The following is an 18,503-nucleotide window of genomic DNA, read 5'->3' as shown; positions in this document are numbered from 1 at the left end:
CCTGTTTTTTATATTTTTATTTTTTATACAGTGCAGAACCAGAGGGTCCAAATGCAAACTTCCTCTTTTATTTTCCTCTTTAAAAGCAGGACATGGGGGAGAGAAGGGCTTTTAAGAGTAGTTGCAAGTGTCTCTCTCAGTAGTTCATTGTTTCAATGCGGATGCAGCTGTGTGTGCCGTTAACCCACCCCTTCTTTCTGGTGTGTGAGGCCACACTCCACTGCTCGCTCCCCGTGTGCAGATGATTTCAACGTGCTTTGGAAGGGGAGGTCAGGCCACTTTCGCCCACATCCACAGCTCTGTGTCCTCCCTGTCCACCCCTGATGCCCTTTGCAGATGGGACAGCATCTCCAAGGACCACTGTCCCCACCAGCAGCAGCACCTACACCTGCAGTGACCTTGGCATGCTTCTGAAGCTATTTGCTTAAATGCAAATCCCTCTGCAGAATTCCCGCTGTCACCGCGTGTTGACAGTAGCTGCTCTGTTCTCTTATGGGTTTTTCTGCCCAGGAGGGAAAATATGAGGTATTATTTTGAGGGGGCATCATGGAGGCCAGGCTTTGGGTGTTGCCATGCTACAGGGATGGGGAAGGTAAGGGCTCACTCCATGCAGTCAGCAGGAATCAGGGTCCTCAACCATGCCTTGTTGTTTTTCCTGCTCCTCCCGTCCGGTTATTGTATCAACTAGAGCAAGAACCATATTTCCTTCCTCCAAACGCAATCTAACCTGGCACGAGAAAGCAACTGAACATAAGCAATTGAATAAGATGGAGGCATGAGAAAAATACATGCTCAAATCAAAAGTGGAGGTTGGATTCTGAGCATCATGGGTTCCCCCCTCAGCTCAGAAGTGATGCGGGGCTGGTTTTAGCTGCTAGGAAACAAACTGCAATGTGAGATACTCTCAGGTTGAGTCTTCTGACTTCAGACACGTTTATTGAGCATTAAACTGAGAGGTCACAGAGGTCACTATGGCCTCAGCCAGTTGCACAAAGCAAGGTAACTCATGGACTTAGCAAATGTTGAAAGGCTTTTTAGGCCAGACGCCCCTATCCCATCAGGATGCCGGTGCAATATTCAGCTTTTTGCTGGTACTTGAGAGCAGCCTCTGCTCTACCAGACTGCAGCTGTTTCAGGGGTAAGGGTTAATAACTCACCCACTTTTTTGGCTTTCTAAAGTTTGCCTTTCAGTGCCCCCGGCCCCTAAGTATTCCTGCAAAGGCAGCTGGGCCCTTGCAGTTCTGCACGTGGGAAACCTCCGGGCTGGCCAAGGGGAGGCAAACACAAATCAGGCAGGTGATGAGGCCTCGCTGCCCTTTGTGAGGGTGATGTACTCCACGTGAAAACCAAGGTAACAAGATCTGGTTGGTCACGGATGGCAGTAGCTTCTCCAGGGGGCATGCGCCATGTGTGCTTATCTCCAGCCTTCTGTCACAGATCCCGGTTGCCCCGGTACCACTGAGTGTCTGAATTATTTATTCACTTTGTGTTTGCTTAACTTTTGTTAGCAGTCTTTTGTTTCTCTGCAATTCCATTTAGGTAAGTGTTGGACAATACTGGCCCCCGTATCGACCCCTGGGAAGCACCGGTAGTGACCGGCCTCCAGATGGACTTTGTGCTGCTGCTCCTAACCCAGCTGCTCAGCTGGCTTTCCGCCCACCCCACTGCCCCCTTACCAGCCCCTGCTTTGCCAGCTTGTCTGTGAGGATGCTAGGAGAGACGGTGTCCTTAACGCATCTTGCCCAGCGCCATGAGGACAGGCAGAGTGTACCTAGCGAGGTCCCTGGGAACGGGTTGGGCTGGAGATATTTCCTAGAGCCAGAACTTCTCTCGTGGGGCAGGAAGCCAAAGGTCCCGGTCCACATGGGGTGGGCACGTCGGTCAGAGTGAGCATCTCGGTGCGTGGCAGAGAAGCTGCTGCTTCCCATTGCTTAGCAAGGGGGGGAGCCTGGGGGGAGCCGGAGCTGAGCCGAAACCTGCACACGGCAGCTTTCAGGACCTCCTGCCACCGTGGAGCTGGCTTTGGGTAACGCTGGTGTGTTGGCTTTATGTGCCAAGGTTTGGTATGTGGCTGCCAATTGGGTGATGCTGATTCAAAGATCGAAGCCGAAATTTCTAAGTGACAAAGTATCCTTTATTGTCAGCGCTGGATGCACGGGGGATCCTTCCACCTAACGTGCGTGTTCGAAGTAACAAACTATCTCATATTTATACAGCATAACAATTAATATTCAATTAACGCCTATACATATTCATTACTGAAACCCGCCTACTCTCACTTTGTATGCTAATTAGCTTATCAGTCCTTGCGCTTACACAAAGCCTCCCAAGAATTTTGGGCAGGGATCTTCGGGGCAGTGGTATTTGGGAGTTAGACTGTAGGTCTTGCTCATGATGTACTTTTCTTCTTTTACTAAAGAATGCCAAGTTGGCTGAATCAGTTGTTTTCCAAGCTTCAGGAATGCCAAGTTGGCTCAAGTTAGCTCAAGTTTCAGCATAACTGAAGTTCGACACATAACAAGATGTCGAATATTTTGTTCTCATTACATTTTCAACTACAAGATTTATTCTATCCTAAAGTGAGTTTATACAGTATCAATGCTGATTGTGCCTGGGGGAGAACAGACGTCAGAAAAGAAAGAAAATTAAAAAAACCCTACTCTGAACAACTGCTGAAAACAGCAGCTGAGAAGAGGAAGGAGGAACACAGACAGAAACAGCCCCGCAGCCCCCAATGTCAGTGCAGCAGGAGGGCAGGAGGGGCTCCAGGCACACAGCAGCAGATCCCCTGCAGCCTGAGGAGAGGCCCCTGGTGGAGCAGGCTGTCCCCCTGCAGCCCATGGGTCCCACATGGAGCAGATCTCCACGCTGCAGCCCGTGGAGAGGAGCCCACGCAGGACCAGGGCATCTGGGGGAGCTGCTGCCCACGGGGTACCCACGTTGGAGCAGTTTGCTTCTGATGGGTGCACCCTGTGCTATGGACCCGTGTGTGCGAAGCACATCTGGGAACAGTTTGGGCGTTTTGTGGGAGAAACTCCACGCTGGAGCAGGAGGAGGAAGTGGCTTCGTCCGCAGACAAACCATTTGTTTCACTATATTTCCCCTCCCTGCTCTTCTGAGGAGGGGGAGGAAGGGGGAGGATTCAGTGTGCCGAATCTGAGCTGGTGCTAGGACAGCTGTGCTGGGGCTCCGCGGAAATGCAAGGTGGGGTTAATTGGTTAATGGCTGGGAGGGTGGAGCAAGGCTGCAGGGAAGGCACAGCCCTGCGCTGCTACTTTAGGAGAACAACGGGACCGAGGTGAGTACAGGGTTAGGAACGCAAAAAGGGGTTGGGGACAGAGCGATGGGGACTGGGATAAAGCCAGGGGGACGGAGCCATGGGGACAGAGCCATGGGGACAGAGCCATGGGGACAGAGGGACCCCCTGCTTTCCCCTAGGGCTTCAGCTGCTCTCCCCCACAGGGATCTGCTCCCCCAGCTCAGCTTCCCCTCCTATCCAGCCCCTTAAATACCAAATAAACACTTACTGTCTGTAAGTGCTCTGTGGAGTTCAGAGCTCATAAACGTCCTGTCTGTCTCCACTCAGCCCATTCCTGTGTTTTTCCACGGCTCCAGCATCTTGCAAGGCTTTACACTTAACTCAGAGGTTAACGTAAAAGCTCCTGACAACCATTGCTGGGTTTTCCCTGCCTCCAGCGCCATGGGTGGGACTGTGAGAAGCCTCCTCACCCCAGCTATGTTCATCATTGAGCTTAGGGCTGAAATTTTGCGTTAAACGTTCATGACACATTTTTTCTTTTTGCTCATTTTCGCTTTTGTTTTGACCACAACCTGCAGGATGAAAAAGAACTTGCTTGCCAGTTTGCGTTAGCTGCGAAGAGCCATGCTCCTCTACAGTTGTGCTGCTACTTTTAGAAGACAAGGCAAGGTTTTTCCTTCTGTTTAATTACTGGTAAGTAGCATTTTTTCTGCTTTTCACCAGTTTTGGTAGTCCTTTTTGCTCTGTGAGACAGGGATAGTTGATCTACATCTCTCTCACAACAGGGATTCGTATTTGCTAACTGGATATTTGACCTGAAGCTGTGGGATGATTTGCATCTTTTTTCATATCGGTAGAGTCCAATAGATCATTCCAGATAATTCATCTTGCAGTGATGTTTTTATGTTTGAGCTGTCAACAAGAAGAAATATTTGCCTGTATATATCTGCCCCCTCCTGATAAGCGCACCTGAAAGTACCAGCTTGTACCAAGTGCTGTGGGAAAATAACTGTGGTCCTGAGTGCAAGAGCTGAATTTGTACATAGCTACTATTTCATTCCATTATGAGGCCTATTTCTTCCCTGTCTGAGCCCTTGGTGAGGGCTGATAATGACTGACCAGGTCTGCTCCTTGCCCATCCTCTGTGCTTGCCCTGCACAGCTGCTGCAAAGTGATAACAGAAGGGCACACAGCAGTGAGGGGCCCATGAGCAATGCTGGGCAAAGCTGGCTGCAGACAATCCTGCTTCTGTCAGCCCGCACACAATTTTTTTTGATTGTTTTTGAAGCTGTTAGAGCCGCTGCAGCTGGCGCAAAGCAGTTCCTTTTTCTAAAGGCTGTGCTGGCTCCCCAGCCTGCAAAGAAAGACCCTGGGCTGCTGTTGCTCCTCTGGCACAAATAGTGTTCCTATTTGTTGGGGTGGCTGCTGGTAGTGTAGCCCTGCTCCCTGTAAGGAGCTCTTTTCAACATGCAGCTCATCCCTGCAAGAGGCTTGATAGGCGCTGCTGATGCATCTCCCAGGGCTGATAGGCTGGAAGCACACGCCTTACAAAGTACTCTTTGTGAATCACTAGCGGGCTAATGGGCTTCTGCTTCATTTTTTCCTCATGAGTGTTTTGTAGAAATGAAAGACAAGGCACAGAAGAGATGCTAATCGTAGTCTTATGTCCATCTGTCTTCATGAGCCTGTCCTCCCTTGTCTGTTGTAGCTAAAATTCTTGAAATATCTGCCCTCATCAAAAGTCTCTGTGTTTGCAACTGCCTCTCATGCCACAAATATCTGTGGGAGTTGTTTGTCTCACTGAGATGCAATGGCCTGTGTGATTGCCGTTACACAAAACCACCTGCCTGCCTTATGCAGTCATTTCCTTCCAAGGGCTCTTCTCTGTTTCCCCCAGGTTTCTGAGGAATGAGAACTTATCTGATGGAGGATGGATTCATTTTTTAAAAAAGTAGCAGCAAAGCACACGAGAGCTGCATTGCATGCCCTTCTTCCAAATTTTCCTTACTCTCCATCACCTGGGGATCCTCAGTGCGTCTCCATGAGCACAGGGAGAGCTGGGAGGGACTCCAGCCCCCAGCAGGAAAATAGGGCGTTTCCATGCTGGTTGGGATGTGCCTGGAAAAATGAAATTCTCCATCTATAAATGGTGCCAGCTTTCTGCCCAGCCACTGTTCTTACATCCTTAAAATAGTTGCATACACCATAAACCAAAATATCTTTCCCATTTTCCTGTCAGAAACCACAACACTTTATTGCCCAAACTTTGGAGGATACCAGAGAAAAACAGCCAAAAAGTGGCTGATTGTGGCACCAGCGTGGGGAAGAAGCAAGAGGAGTTAGGAATCCGTGTTTTGTCAGGAGATGATGACCTGGTGGCCATTCCACAGACATGGTGGGACAGCTCACAGGGCTGGGCTGTGGCCGAGGACTGGTGTGTCCTGCTGAGGACAGGCAGGCCATCAAGGCGAGGTGGAGGAGTTGCTCTTCATGTGAGAGAGCAACTACGTTGTATTGAGTTCTGCCCAGGGGAGGATGAGGAAAGAGCTGAGAGTCTGTGGGAGAGAATTAAGGGGCAGGCTGGTGTGGGGAATAGTGTTGTGGGTGTCTGTTACAGGTCACCAGACCAGGATAAGGAAGCTGACGAGGCCTCCTACTGATAGCAGCCTCACGATCACAGGCCCTGCTTATCGTGGGGGAATTGAGCTACCCTGACATTTACTGGAAGGCCTCAGCCAGCCAGCCACAGTCCCGGAGGTTCCTCCTGTAATAAATGAAGTCTCAACCGAATCTGAATTTAGTAATATTTATAAAAGGCAAGTAAACAGCGCTGAGTGCGCGGGGAGTCTAATTGCTCTACCAGCACGTACACACTAACATCGAACTTTCTAAATATACAGAACACTGCTTTTACATATTAACCCCGAGTATGCCTATAGATATGAATCATAAACATGGCAAAGTTTTAAAAAGCAAGTGTTCAACAAACAATCCTTAAAGGCAATTACTATTAATGTCCATGACTGGGGGAGCAGAATTGGAGTTGGTAATCCTGGTTGGAGTGCTCCCATATCTTCCATCGCTTCATTAATTTTTCTCAGATCATATAACAGTCTCCATTTTCCATTCCTTTTCTTGATTACAAACACCGGATAATTCCAGAGTTAGTCGTGGGAACAACACGTCTCACTTTCAGCCTTTGAGCCTTATGTATCCTGTTCCTCCTGGATCGAAGGGAAACATTTCCGTCTCCTTTTCAAGGCCAATAACCCTGGGTCAAAAGGCTTGTCCAGGTCAGCAGGGGGTGTAACAGCAAAGGCCTGAGATGGCTGTAGTGGTGGGGGGGGGCGATGGTGTAGCAGAAGGATCTGTGGACAAGCCTGCAGCTCCCTCAACTCTCTGGCAAACCCCACGTTTCTGACTGTGGTCCCACACGGTTCTTTAAGGCCTCAGAGACTGCTCACCAGGTGCCAAGTAATCCCACTGCAACCTTGTCGTTTTTAGTTGCACAGTCCCACACCTTGACCTCAATTTGGTCCCATATTTGAGGCTCATAAGCTGTCTGATTGTTAATAAAAGGAATAAGCTGTAAGGTTACCAGGACAGTCTTTGTTCCTAAGGACGTATGATTCCCCATAATGCGCAACTGCTGACCAGCGAGGGGCAGTTGTGTGCACAGGTCCACTTCTCTCAGCTCGAGCTTCTCTCCAGCTCCAGTGTGCCCATTTCCAGCGACTTTCTGTACGAGCTTCTCTGAGTGGTTTGTTGAGTTTGGCCGAACCCATCTTCATGAGGCAATCAATGTGCCTGATCCCATCCTGGTCTCTGTTCTGCTAGCCTGTCCCTATTCATTCCTTCTTTCTACTGTTGCGAGGACATTTGTTGTCGACGGAAGGAAGACACAGACGCTCAATATGAGTGATCAGTGAACTTCGATTTATTGGATAGCTCAGTCGTCTTTATCTAATTCAATATAATTAGCTCATACATATTGCAAAAGCTAAGCTCATGATTGGTTAGTGCATTTCTCTATTTTATCAGCTAGTTTCTCACTCCCATCAACCGAAATAACACAGTCAGTACTTTCCCAAACCACCAACAGATATCATGTCCTTGTGCCTGATTAGCTCCCAGGCGTTACGTACTTTCTCAGACTCATATGAGCTGCGTTCGATACTTTTTTAGCTCGCGACCTCCTAGTTGCTCAACATTCACATGACCTACTTCACTTAACCGTTCCTCCACATTCTACTTCTTTATTGATGACGTAACTTCATTACATTGTGTTGCCTTTTTATCCTGAAGGCAGGCTCAACTCTTATACTCTTTGCCCCAGTTGTTTCTTTTGAAAACAACTTTTCATTGGTCAAAGAACTTTGCATAGAACAGCAACAGCAAACACCCAGCAACTTCCATGGCTGGAGAACTTCCAACTTAATGGCTGGAGAAGAAGAAACCGGAGACTGCATGGTGTCTCCTGAATCACCCTTCTTTAATCCCTCTAAACTCTTTTACATTCCTGATGGCTTCATCGTTAACAGTCTGATATTGTCATTAACCATGTGGTTTGCCGACTGTTGCAGGAAGAACGGCCAAAAACATCACAGACGCTAGTATGGTCAGATCATGCTGCCCTTTATTACCCGAATAGCCTGACTTCTATAGTAAACTTAACAGGGGCGGATAGTGCCTCACACAAGATTATCAGTCAAAAGCACTCAGACAAACAACTGTACGAAAACAACCCCACCTGCAAGAAAACAACCCCCTTGGAATTAGCAGTCACGTACATCCCGTCCTTGAAGCCAGCTGCTGGCAACAATATTTTTCTAAATTCCTCAATTGGGCGGTGTGGGAACTTCTCATAGTCGTCCTGGTAGCTTGGTTTGCTCAGCTGCAGCAAGCCATGGGATCTTTGCTGTTTCAAAAATCCCTCAATAGCCCACCCCCATGGCCACACTCCCACATCTCCCCCTTCTTTATTAATATCAACCATTTTCTTGACACGAATCATCACTCCATATATCACACTCCAGTGCACTGATGATAACTTCCAGATGCAAATGGTGGATGTGCCAACTAGGAGAGGAGCACTGCTGGGTCTTGTCCTCACCGGCAAGGAGGGGCTGGTTGAAGTGGTGAAGGTTGAGGGCAGCCTTGGCTGCATCGACCCTGAGATGGTGGAGTTCGGGATCTCATGTGGCACAAAGAGAATATCGAGCAGAACTGCCTCCCTGGCCTTCAGTAGGGCCAACATTGGCCTTTTCAAGCAATTGCTAGGGGAAATCCCACGGGAGAGGGTACTTGAAGGAAAAGGAGCCCAGGAGAGTTAGTTAGCATTTAGGGACTGCTTCTTCCGAGCTCAAGATCAGAGCATCCCAACAGGTGGGAAGTCAGGAAAGAGAGCCAGGAGACCTGCATGGCTAAACAGGGAAGTGCTGGACAAACTCCAGTGGAAGAGGAGAGATCATGGAAGGAGGGGCTGGCCACTTGGGAGGAATATAAGGGTGTTGTCAGAGAATGTAGGGAGGCAACCAGGAAAGCTCCGGCCTCCCTAGAATTACACCTCGCGAGAGGGGTCAAGGACAACAGAATGGGCTTCTTCAAATTCATTGTGGATAACACTAACACTAGAGGAAATTTAGGGCCACTGCTGAATGAGGTGGGTGCCCTGGTGACAGAAGATGAAGAAGAGAAGGCAGAGACACAAAACTGGGTGGAGTGGCTGACAGGCCGGAAGGCTGTGCTGCCATCCAGATAGACCTGGCAGGGAGAAATTCAATGAAATATGAGGGCAAGTCCTGCACCTCTGAAACCTCATTTCTCAAAATCCTTTTAGCAGGGCAGAAGCCAGGCCATCAGCTCCATCACAGGGGTGAACACAATGTGCATGGCCTGTTTCCTCTTCCCTTGGGTTTTGGCTGCTCTTGGGGTGAGGATGCTGGGCTGGGCACCTGCTTGGAGTGATCCAGAAGCAGCTCCATGGTTGAAAAGGCTTTTTTCTTCTTTTCCTTCAGATGCTGCTCTGATGTTTGCAGGGGTCCATGGAAGCCAGCTGGATGCTGCCAGGAGGTAATGTCTCTCTGGAGTGGGCCCATCCTCCTGCACAGGTTCTCGTCTCTGCATGAGAAGCTCCTTTCCCACCAGCCTCAGGCTGTCTCTAAAACAGATCATGTCTCTAAAAAATCTTAAAAAAAAATAAATCTTAAAATCTTTGTGTCCCATCTGAGGCTCTAATTACAGGTCATTACATTTTGTCCCTTTGACAAAAATATCTGCTCCTCCCACGTCATCTTTGCTCCAGTGCTTTGCAAAACAGCAGGAAAAAAAATAAAAATATTAAAAAAAAAAAAAAAAAGAGCAGTAAATTTGGTCTCTGTCATCCAAAAGCCAATGATTACATCTGAGCTCTGCAAGCCAGCCTCGAGCAGTGTTGCACCCCACTGCAAAATGTGTTAGGTGCAGACAGTTTGTTCTTGTGATCTGTTGCACAAAGGGAACGGGATGTGATTGGGGTTTTCCAAGTCACCACGATGACGGATATGGCAGGTGCAGAGCCTGCAGCCACACACAAGCTCAGGAGCTAAATCTTCCTGAGGAAGTGATGGAGGGAGCTCAACCAGAGAGGTGTTTCTGTACAGTCAGGGGCACGGCCGTCACGGGCAGCGGCTCTACAAATGGGTGTTGAAGGGATGGGGCAGAGCTGTAGCACTGCCAAGCTGCAGTGAAGGGAGGGCTGCAGAAAGCACCAGCACTGCTGCCTGTGTTGCCATCAGCTGGCAGTGCGTGGGAAGTGCTGATGGTGCTGAGGGTGCTTTTCACGGTGTCGTTCCCAGGCTGGTCCATCGCTGCTAGTGACCCTCCTGAGAGCGTTGCTGCAGAAGGAGCTCCACCCTCGTGCCGGTTTGAAAGCCCCTGTGGCTCTTTGCCATGTCCTTCGCAGGCTGTGAGTGTGAGAGGGGACTTGTCCTTGGGCTGGGTACCACCGCGCAGCCCTCCTGCTGCAGCAGACCTGGGAGAGGTGGAGAGCGGGCACCTGCAGCATTTCCACGCTCGCTTGCACCTCTGTGCTGCAGAAGGGCTGGTCGAGGCGTGAGCATGCTGGCAGGAGCCTCCCAGTGCTGCAGCCTCACCGTGCCTGGGTCCCACCAGGTTCGGGTGCTGAGGGAACTGGGTGAGGTCCAGGGGTGAAGCCACGCTGAACATGGTCCCACTGAGCAGCTCCTGACATGCAGAAGGACCCTGATTCCTGTTGTTTTCATTCCAAAAAGCAAGGAAATACTTGAACCAGTTACGAACCATTTTTATAACGTGCCCATAATGTTATGAGTTTTTTTCTTAAAAATAAAAAAGGGAGGACGGAATTCAGATGTGCACAATGGGTTTCAAGAAGGCAGTTGGGGCCTTTCCAAGAAGAGCATAAGAGCAGCTTGATTTGTCCTTTGGCTTTTGCTTAGAAGTAACCCACCCTGCTCTGGCTTCTCTCCTGTTTCCAGACCTGCTGCTGCTTCTGCAGGTGTCCTCTATTGCAGCAGAAATGACAGAGCTCTGGGCAGAGGAAGGATCCTCTGTCACGATGCACGCACCAGCTATCAGGAACATCAGCTTGGCCGAGTGGGAATACATAAGAGAGAACATCCCCGAATTAATCCTGCAGTACTACGCAGAGTCGCAGTCAGTAACCATTTACCCAGCTTACAAAGGCAGAGTGGATTTCTACCGAAACAACGGCTCCCTTGTCCTGCAGGAGCTGCGAGAGACGGACAGTGGCATCTATAAAGCAACAGTTAACTTGTTGCAGGACAAAGCAACAACAACCACTCTTAGAGTGATCAGTAAGTCAAAATTGGTTGAAAGGATGTTGTTCTCTGACCATCAGTAGGATTTGCCATCAGTAGGGTGCACAGGCATGCCTCCCCCGAAGTGGACTAGAGGAGGAATTTCTGGTTTCATTACTGCCTTGAATGACATGGACTGTCTTTCAACCACTCCTGTCGGTATCCCACAGCAGCAGCAAGGGATACCTTGCTGCAATGGGAGCAGCAATGGGAGCTGTGCCCGGGTAGAAGAGCTGCTCAGTTAGGTTGCGGAGCTTTGGGGGGAGGTGAGCAGGCTCTGGAGCATCAGGGAGTCAGAAAGGGAAATTGACTGGTGGAAGCATACTCTGCCCTCCGTGAGACAGGCTCACGAGCCTGCCACAGCACGAGTGTCTCCTGCCATGCAGAAGACAGAAGTTCCCCCATCCTGCCAGGGAATAGGAGGGGACCTAGGCCAAGGGGGTGAATGGAGGCAGGTTCCTGTTCGGGGTGGTAGGCGAGCCCTGTCCTTGCCCACCTCACCCCTATATAACAGGTATGAGGGTCTAGAACACGACAGTCAGAACAGCGATGTAGACAAAAGCCTGTCCCAGTTGGAGAAAGTGCCTAAGGCAAGGCAACCTACCCACCGCATTGCTACATCATCTGTCAAGAAAGACAGAAGGGTTATAGTCCTGGGGAACTCCCTTCTGAAAGGGACAGAGGGCCCGATATGCCAACCAGACCCACCCCACAGGGAGGTCTGTTGCCTCCCCGGAGCCTGGGTGAGAGACTTCACTAAGAAAGTCAAGCGCCGGGTATGGCCCACCGACTGCTACCTACTGCTGGTCTTTCAGGCTGGTAATGACAAGGTAGCAACGAGAAGTCTGAAAGCAATCAAAAGGGACCAGGGGCACAGGTTGTGTTTGCCTCTGCCCTTCCGATAGGGGGGATCGATGCTGACAAGCGGGCTCACCACATTAACATGTGGCTTTGCGACTGGTGCAACCAGAAGGAATACAGGGATGCTGTTCGTGTTTGCAGGGAGAAAATTTGTGTGGGCAAAGCCCAACTAGAGTTGAAGCTGGCCATGTCTGTGGGAGACAATAACAAAGGTTTTTTTAGATATGTGAACAGAAAAAGGAGGACCAAAGAAAACATAGGTCTGCTACTTGGTGGAGAAGGTCTCCTCACAGACAATGACATAGGCAAAGCAGAGATGTTTAATGCCTTCTTCGCCTCTGTCTTCAACACTGATGATGGGCTTCGGGACCCAGGGTGCCCTGAGCTGGAGGACCATGACGGTGGGAATGACAAACTCCCAACCAACCCTGAACATGTGTGGGATTTGCTGCTCCACCTGGAGCCATACAAGCCCATGGGTCCAGATGGGATCCATCCCAGGGTGCTTACGGAGCTGGGTGATGTCATCACAGGACCTCTCTAAATTATTTTTCAGTGATCTTGGGAATCTGGAGAGGTCCCTGTAGACTGGAAGCTGGCAAATGTGCCAATTTTCAAGAAGAGCAAGAAAGAAGACCCTAGCAATTACAGGCCTGTCAGTCTCACGTCAATAAATATTATTGGTAAACTGGTAAAATTATGGAGAAGATGATTCTTGAAGTTACTGAAGTGCACCTGGGGGACAATGCAGTCATTGGTCCCAGCCAACATGGGTTCATGAGGGGCAGGTCCTCCCTAACAAATTTGTTTTCCTTTTATGATAAGATCACCTGTCTAGTTGACCAAGGGAAACCAGCTGATGTGATCTTTTTGGACTTCAGCAAGGCTTTTGACACGGTTTCCCATAAGATCCTACGGGACAAAATGTCCAGCATACAACTTAATAAAAACATCATCCGATGGGTGAGCAATTGGCTGACAGGCAGGGCTCAAGGGCTTGTGGTAAATGGGGCCGCATCCGGCTGGTGGATGGTCACTAGTGGGGTCCCTCAAGGCTCCATTTTAGGGCCAGTCCTCTTCAATGTCTTTATAAACGATTTGGATGTAGGACTAGAAGGAGTTCTGAGCAAATTTGCCGACGACACCAAACTTGGGGGAGTTGTGGATTTGAATGAGGATGGAAAGGCCTTGCAGAGAGATCTGGACAGATTGGAGAGCTGGGCGATCACCAACGGCATGAAGTTCAACAAGAGCAATTACTGGGTCCTGCACCTGGGACAGGGCAACCCTGGCTGTTCATACTGACTGGGTGATGAGATGCTGGAGAGCAGCCCTGCAGAGAGGGATCTGGGGGTTGTGGTTGACAGCAAGCTGAATATGAGCCAGCAGCGTGCCCTGGCAGCCAGGAGGGCCAATCGTTCCCTGGGGTGCATCAAGCACGGCATCTGGGGTTTGACCAGTTTAAATGCAGGCAACAGTGGAGTCCTATTTTAGATCCCATGAACCACAGAATGGTTTGGGTTGGAAGGGACCTTACAGCCCACCCGGTGCCAGCCCCCTGCCACGGGCAAGGACCCCTCCCACCAGCCCAGGATGCCCAAGGTGACATCCAGCCTGGCCTTGGGCACCTTCAGGGATGGGGCACACAGAGCTTGTCTTGGCAGCCTGTGCCAGTGCCTCACCATCCTCATAATAAAGATTTTTTTCCTTGTATCTAATATAACCTACCCTTTTTTAGTTTAAAGCCCTTACCCCTTGTCCTATCACTCCACTCCCTGGCAAAGAGTCCCTCCCCAGCTTTCCTGTAGCCCCCTTTAGGTACTGGAAGGTTGGTAAAAGGTCCCCCCAGAGCCTTCTCTTCTCCAGGCTGAACACCCCCAACTCTCTCAGCCTGTGTCCATAGCAGAGGTGCTCCAGCTCCTGATCATCTCTGTTGTGGCCCTCCTCTGGACTCTTCTAATACGTCCATGTCCTTGTGCCAGAGGACCCCTCCACCCCACTTCTGTGCGGGGGCAGCTTTCTCCTCTTGGAAGTGTCCATAAAGTCCCCGTCATCACTTCCCAGCATAATCCCAAGGTGCAGCTCTGTCGGGTCGGTGTCCGTGGCCCCAGGGTGCCATGCCTGAGCTCCAGGGGCTGGTGCTGCCCACCCCTGGGGAGGTGCCGTGGCTTAAGGGCAGCGGCTGGGACATCGGCTCTGAGCTTGGTGGATGCTGCCCTGCTCCTGCACTGTCTTCTGCCCTGCCAGACTCAACCGAGGCACTGAGCTGAGGTGCGAATGAGAAGGGGAGGTGCTGCTCACCCCGCGTGGGGCTTGCTGTTCTGGCATTTCATGCGGGGCGGGTTTAAGGTGGGAGGAGAGGCAATCCCAGGCAGTGCTGCCATGTTGCTCTCTGCTTTCCAGAGCCCTTGCCCCAGCCCAAGCTCCTGAGCAGCTCAAACCTGGCCGGTTCACTCATCAACCTGACCTGCGTGCTGCCAGAAGGAACGGTGGCTGATGTCTCCTGGAAGAAGGATGGACATCCCCTTCCTCCCGAAAAGTTCAGTCAGATCACTGGGAAGACCACTGTGCTGCAGATCAGGAAGGCAGAGAAGTCGGATTGCGGCTCCTACACCTGCATAATCAACAACTCCATAAACAGGAAGGAGGCAGACTTCAACCTGACCGTGACAGGTTAGCATTGCCCTGCCGGGGTGGGTCCGGTGGTTTGCCACCTTGTCACACCAGCCCTGAGCCCACAGGTACCTGGACGAGACCCCCAGCAGCTCTGCTGTGCTCCTGGGGCTGGCAGATGGATTGTTTGTTGGCTGTTGTCTCACTTGGACCTGCAGCCTTTGTGCATTTAGGTGCCAGCTCAAGCCTGCTCTTTGAGGCACCAGCACTTTGTCCCTGAGACCCTCGCAGGTTTCAGCTGCCTCTTGTGGGATCTGCCACGCAAGGAAACCCAGTAATCCTTTAGGGTTTCGAGCTTGTTGCAGACTCCTGGGATAGCTGCTCCATGTTGTGGGGTTGTCCTCCATGCAGGTCTTACACCTCCTGCCCGTGATGCACAGATGATGTCCGCTGCTGCGCTGGTGCTCACTGCCATCTCTGCCGTCCTCTTCATTATCCGGCTCTCTCAGCTGGGGAAGCTCAGACTCGGTGAGTGCCCACGCCTGAGCTCCTCTCTCCATGCCGTGGAGAGGGCAGGGGGCGAGGCAAGCCCCTTCTCTCCGAACTCACCGCGGTAGTTGGAGGAAGCTTGCTCGATGGTCGTGGAGTTCATGCACTTCTTCTTATGGTTCTGTGGCTTGAACAGAAAACAAAATTTCCTAGCAGCAGTAATCCCAAATGGCTTTGGGAGAAATTGGGCCACCTGCAGGTATCATGGTATGAGGCATAGGAGTTGTTCCTCTCTGTCCTCAGGAGTCCCTGGGGAGAAATAGAAAGGGCAGGACACAAAGAGCTTCCTGCGTGGAGGTGCTGAGAGCTGACCAAGGGCCACGTGGCATTGGGTTTGGCAACCAAGCACACTGGTGTTTGGGTCAGAATGGTGCAAACTGCTGTGCACCCATACCCAAGCTTACGGGTTGATGTGGGTGCTTCTGTAGCAGCATGATGGTTAGCAGAAAAGAGACCATAAGACCTAGCCAACAGCAAGTCCTCCCATCTGGCTCGCATCTCATGGTTCCTCCTCAAGTCAAACAAAGCCCTTTAGAAGCCTAACAAAAGCCTTTGAAATCCACCAGCGTTTGTCTTTGAGGTTTCCAAATCTCGGGAATTTGATTCTTTACAAGGGAAATGTGTGCTTGGTGTTCACCTTCCCTTCCCAGGCTGCACCCCGGATCCCTTGGTGAGGTTCCAAGCCCTAACTCAAAGATATTTGCCTTTTTCCCAGGAAAGGAAGCGTGGGAATGGTTAATGCTGTCCTTACTGGGGCTGCTGTGCACCTCTTCTCTCCTCCTGTTGGCTGCCTCTGTCATCTGGATGCAGGAAGATGGTAGGATTCATTTAAACTGAGTTGTTCTTCATTTCTCCCGTGTCTTATCTTTGATGACACCAAAGACCTCCAGGTCTCTCCAGCAGCATCCTTGTCTGATGCAGTGCTGTTGGGTTTGGAGAATCAATGTCAGGGTTCCCTGCTCTGTAGTGTCTGCCTTGGCCAGGAGAAGCTTTCCCATCTCACCTCCTTGTTTAATTCTGCTCCCCACAGGTCATTCTGCTGCCTTCATCCTGCTCGGGCTTATCCTCTCGGCTGGGATCGTGGCCATGGCACTGACGGCGGTGGCGATGTCGCCGTGCAGACCAGCATTGCTCACATACTTCAGGTCCAAAGACTGTGAGTTGCTGTCAGTGGCCTAAACCTCCGGTGCAAAAGGCCCAAGGAGAGCCTGGGAGCAAACTCCCCGTGCTGGCCTGCCCTCCTCTCCCATTTCTCTCCCATCCACCAGAACTTCTCCCCTCTCCCAGGGCACCATGTCATCCTGTGCATTACAGCCATGACGCTGGCAGTCAACCTGCTGTTCACCAGCCTCCTGCTCCGTGGCTTCCATCAGCTCCACGGTAATGGGCGGCCGGGTTGGCACCGCGTGTGGCCTTGGTCGCCTTCCTTCTGGGGAGAGGTGGGGTGTTCGGGGTGGGACTGGCCTCAGCCAGGGAAGAGAAAGTCCTTGGGTGGCTTTGTAGGCTGTAGTTGATGCAGTCATGGCAAGCCCTGTGCTTAGCCGGGAGGTCACAGCAGGGCAAGGTTTGCCCCTGGAGCTCCAGAGCGTGAAACACCAGGATGCTCTGAATGACCTTCATGTTCTGTCGGTGTTCAAGGGGGGCAGGAGAGCAACCACTGACAAGTTCTCACTGTCTCCTTGGCAGAGCGGGGCTGCTCAGAGGCTGTCAATCTGACCATTGGCTTCGTCATTCCTCCTGTGGCAGTCCTCTCCATGCTGCTGCTCCTCTTCCTGTGGTGTAAGTAGCCCAGAGGTTTCCTTTGACTCTCTCTACAGGAAGGACATGTAGGTGCTCAAGCGCGTCCAGAGAAGGGCGACGAAGCTGGTGAGGGGCCTGGAGAACAAGGCCTACGAGGAGCGGCTGAGGGAGCTGGGCTTGTTCAGCCTGGAGAAGAGGAGGCTCAGGGGCGACCTTATCGCTCTCTATGGGTACCTCAAGGGAGGCTGTAGCGAGGTGGGGGTTGGTCTGTTCTCCCACGTGCCTGGTGACAGGACGAGGGGGAATGGGCTAAAGTTGCACCAGGGGAGTTTTAGGTTGGACTTTAGGAAGAACTTCTTTACTGAGAGTGTTTTGAGGTACTGGAATGGGCTGCCCAGGGAAGTGGTGGAGTCACCATCCCTGGAGGTCTTTAAATGTGATATGGTTTAATGGAGGACATGTTAGTGTTAGGTCAGTAGTTGGACTCGATGATCTTGAGGTCTCTTCCAACCTAGAAATTCTGTGATTCTGTGATTACAGCCACACCAAGTAGCTGCTCCGTCACTGAGACCCTGCTCTCAGCTCCCACCCCGTGGCAGCAGGTCTTGAGACAAGAGGCAAATTGCCTCCACTTCACCCAGGAGTGCTCAAGGAGGTGTTCATGAAAAGCGAGTTTCTCCTCCCAAATGTGAAGGATGCTCTTCTGCTCTCCTCCTGACCCAGGAGATGTGGGCTGGTGCCTAGCTGGCCACTAACCTGAAGAGTAGTGAGCTCATGGTGTGCCTCACCAGCTCCATGATGTGTTGAGGAGAGGGCGGGAAGAGGACCCCTGCTTTGCCAGGGTGTGCAGAACAATTGGGAATCTGAAACACAAGAAATATTGCACTAACCTACCAAGGGCTCGTAGGTTAGAGGTGCAGGGGCTTGCAGGCAAGGTGGGTGTCCATCTCTGTGCTGCCTTCTGGCTCTCCATCCAAAATGGAGATCTGGTTTTGGAAAGAGAAGGGTTTAGCCATGGGAAAGCCTCCAAAACCCGTTCTTCCCTGCAGTCGCATTTTCACATGTCCCCATGAAACTCAGGGTGGTGTTGCAAACCCAGGAGCTGATGCCCTCTCCTTCGTTTTCAGCTTTCAAGAAAAATCAGGAGAAGCAGCAGCAGCCGGACCCCCAGGAGGTCACCCACAGCTTACAGACCACGTCCACCTTGGTGACTTCCAGCACACGTTAGCTGTCTCCTTCTCTGGTTGCTGCAGATACTCGTCATGTAACAAGGAATATTTAATACTCACCGGGAATCATCCATCTGCCTTCCTGCAGAACGGCACGGGCAGCTTTTTCACCACACGGGGATGACATCAGAAGAACCAGTCATTGGAAAAGCTGGTACATTCCTCCTAGGCCAGTCCAGAAACTGAACTAGTGCCAAAGTGGATACTGGATGTTTTTGAGTCTTAAATATTCTTTGTAATACATCTAGGTTAGATTGCTGCTCTTTTGTAAGGGAGCTTCCCGTAGTTCCCGACCGCTCATCTCCTGTCCTCCAGATCAGTGATGGTGCTCAAGAGCCTTTCCTTTTCCTCCAGCTACGGTTGGGTTGGGCATTGCCACTGGAATGGGCTGCTACAGCCTCACTCGTTGTGCCC

The 18,503-nt window shown here is 51.1% G+C and overlaps 1 protein-coding gene across 9 annotated transcripts; it reads left to right on the top strand.

Annotated features, from left to right (window-relative positions):
• The first annotated feature begins 2,185 nt into the window (after nucleotides 1–2,185).
• Nucleotides 2,186–18,332, top strand: LOC311444095 (CD48 antigen-like). Of its 9 annotated transcripts, none has more exons than XM_084534946.1 (12): nucleotides 2,186–3,204; nucleotides 3,838–3,952; nucleotides 9,277–9,331; nucleotides 10,096–10,205; nucleotides 10,756–11,094; nucleotides 14,362–14,631; nucleotides 14,983–15,099; nucleotides 15,836–15,937; nucleotides 16,151–16,276; nucleotides 16,408–16,500; nucleotides 16,807–16,899; nucleotides 17,988–18,332. In XM_084534946.1, the coding sequence occupies exons 4-12, from the start codon at nucleotides 10,190–10,192 to the stop codon at nucleotides 18,086–18,088; spliced, it is 1,257 nt and encodes a 418-aa protein (XP_084391072.1). In that variant the 5' UTR covers nucleotides 2,186–3,204; nucleotides 3,838–3,952; nucleotides 9,277–9,331; nucleotides 10,096–10,189; the 3' UTR covers nucleotides 18,089–18,332. The 9 variants fall into 9 exon arrangements, with proteins under 9 accessions (XP_084391072.1, XP_084391071.1, XP_084391074.1 ...); XM_084534945.1 differs by having other exon boundaries at nucleotides 2,186–3,298; XM_084534948.1 differs by having other exon boundaries at nucleotides 3,100–3,298; nucleotides 3,838–3,987; nucleotides 9,254–9,331.
• The last annotated feature ends 171 nt before the right edge of the window (nucleotides 18,333–18,503 follow it).

The sequence above is a fragment of the Aythya ferina genome (assembly GCF_964211825.1).
Source record: "Aythya ferina genome assembly, chromosome: 13".
NCBI classification, from domain to species: Eukaryota; Metazoa; Chordata; class Aves; order Anseriformes; family Anatidae; genus Aythya; species Aythya ferina.
The sequence above is the reverse complement of the archived record's forward strand: the minus strand, read 5'-3'. Positions and strand labels throughout refer to the sequence as shown.

Excerpts from the sequence above, each read along its gene's own strand:
- LOC311444095 (XM_084534941.1), top strand. The coding sequence starts at position 9,304 with ATGGAAGCCAGCTGGATGCTGCCAGGAG. Across the intron at positions 14,632-14,982 it reads CTTCAACCTGACCGTGACAG|GTCTTACACCTCCTGCCCGT; the intron begins GTTAGCATTGCC and ends TCCTCCATGCAG. Across the intron at positions 16,277-16,407 it reads ATACTTCAGGTCCAAAGACT|GGCACCATGTCATCCTGTGC; the intron begins GTGAGTTGCTGT and ends CCCCTCTCCCAG.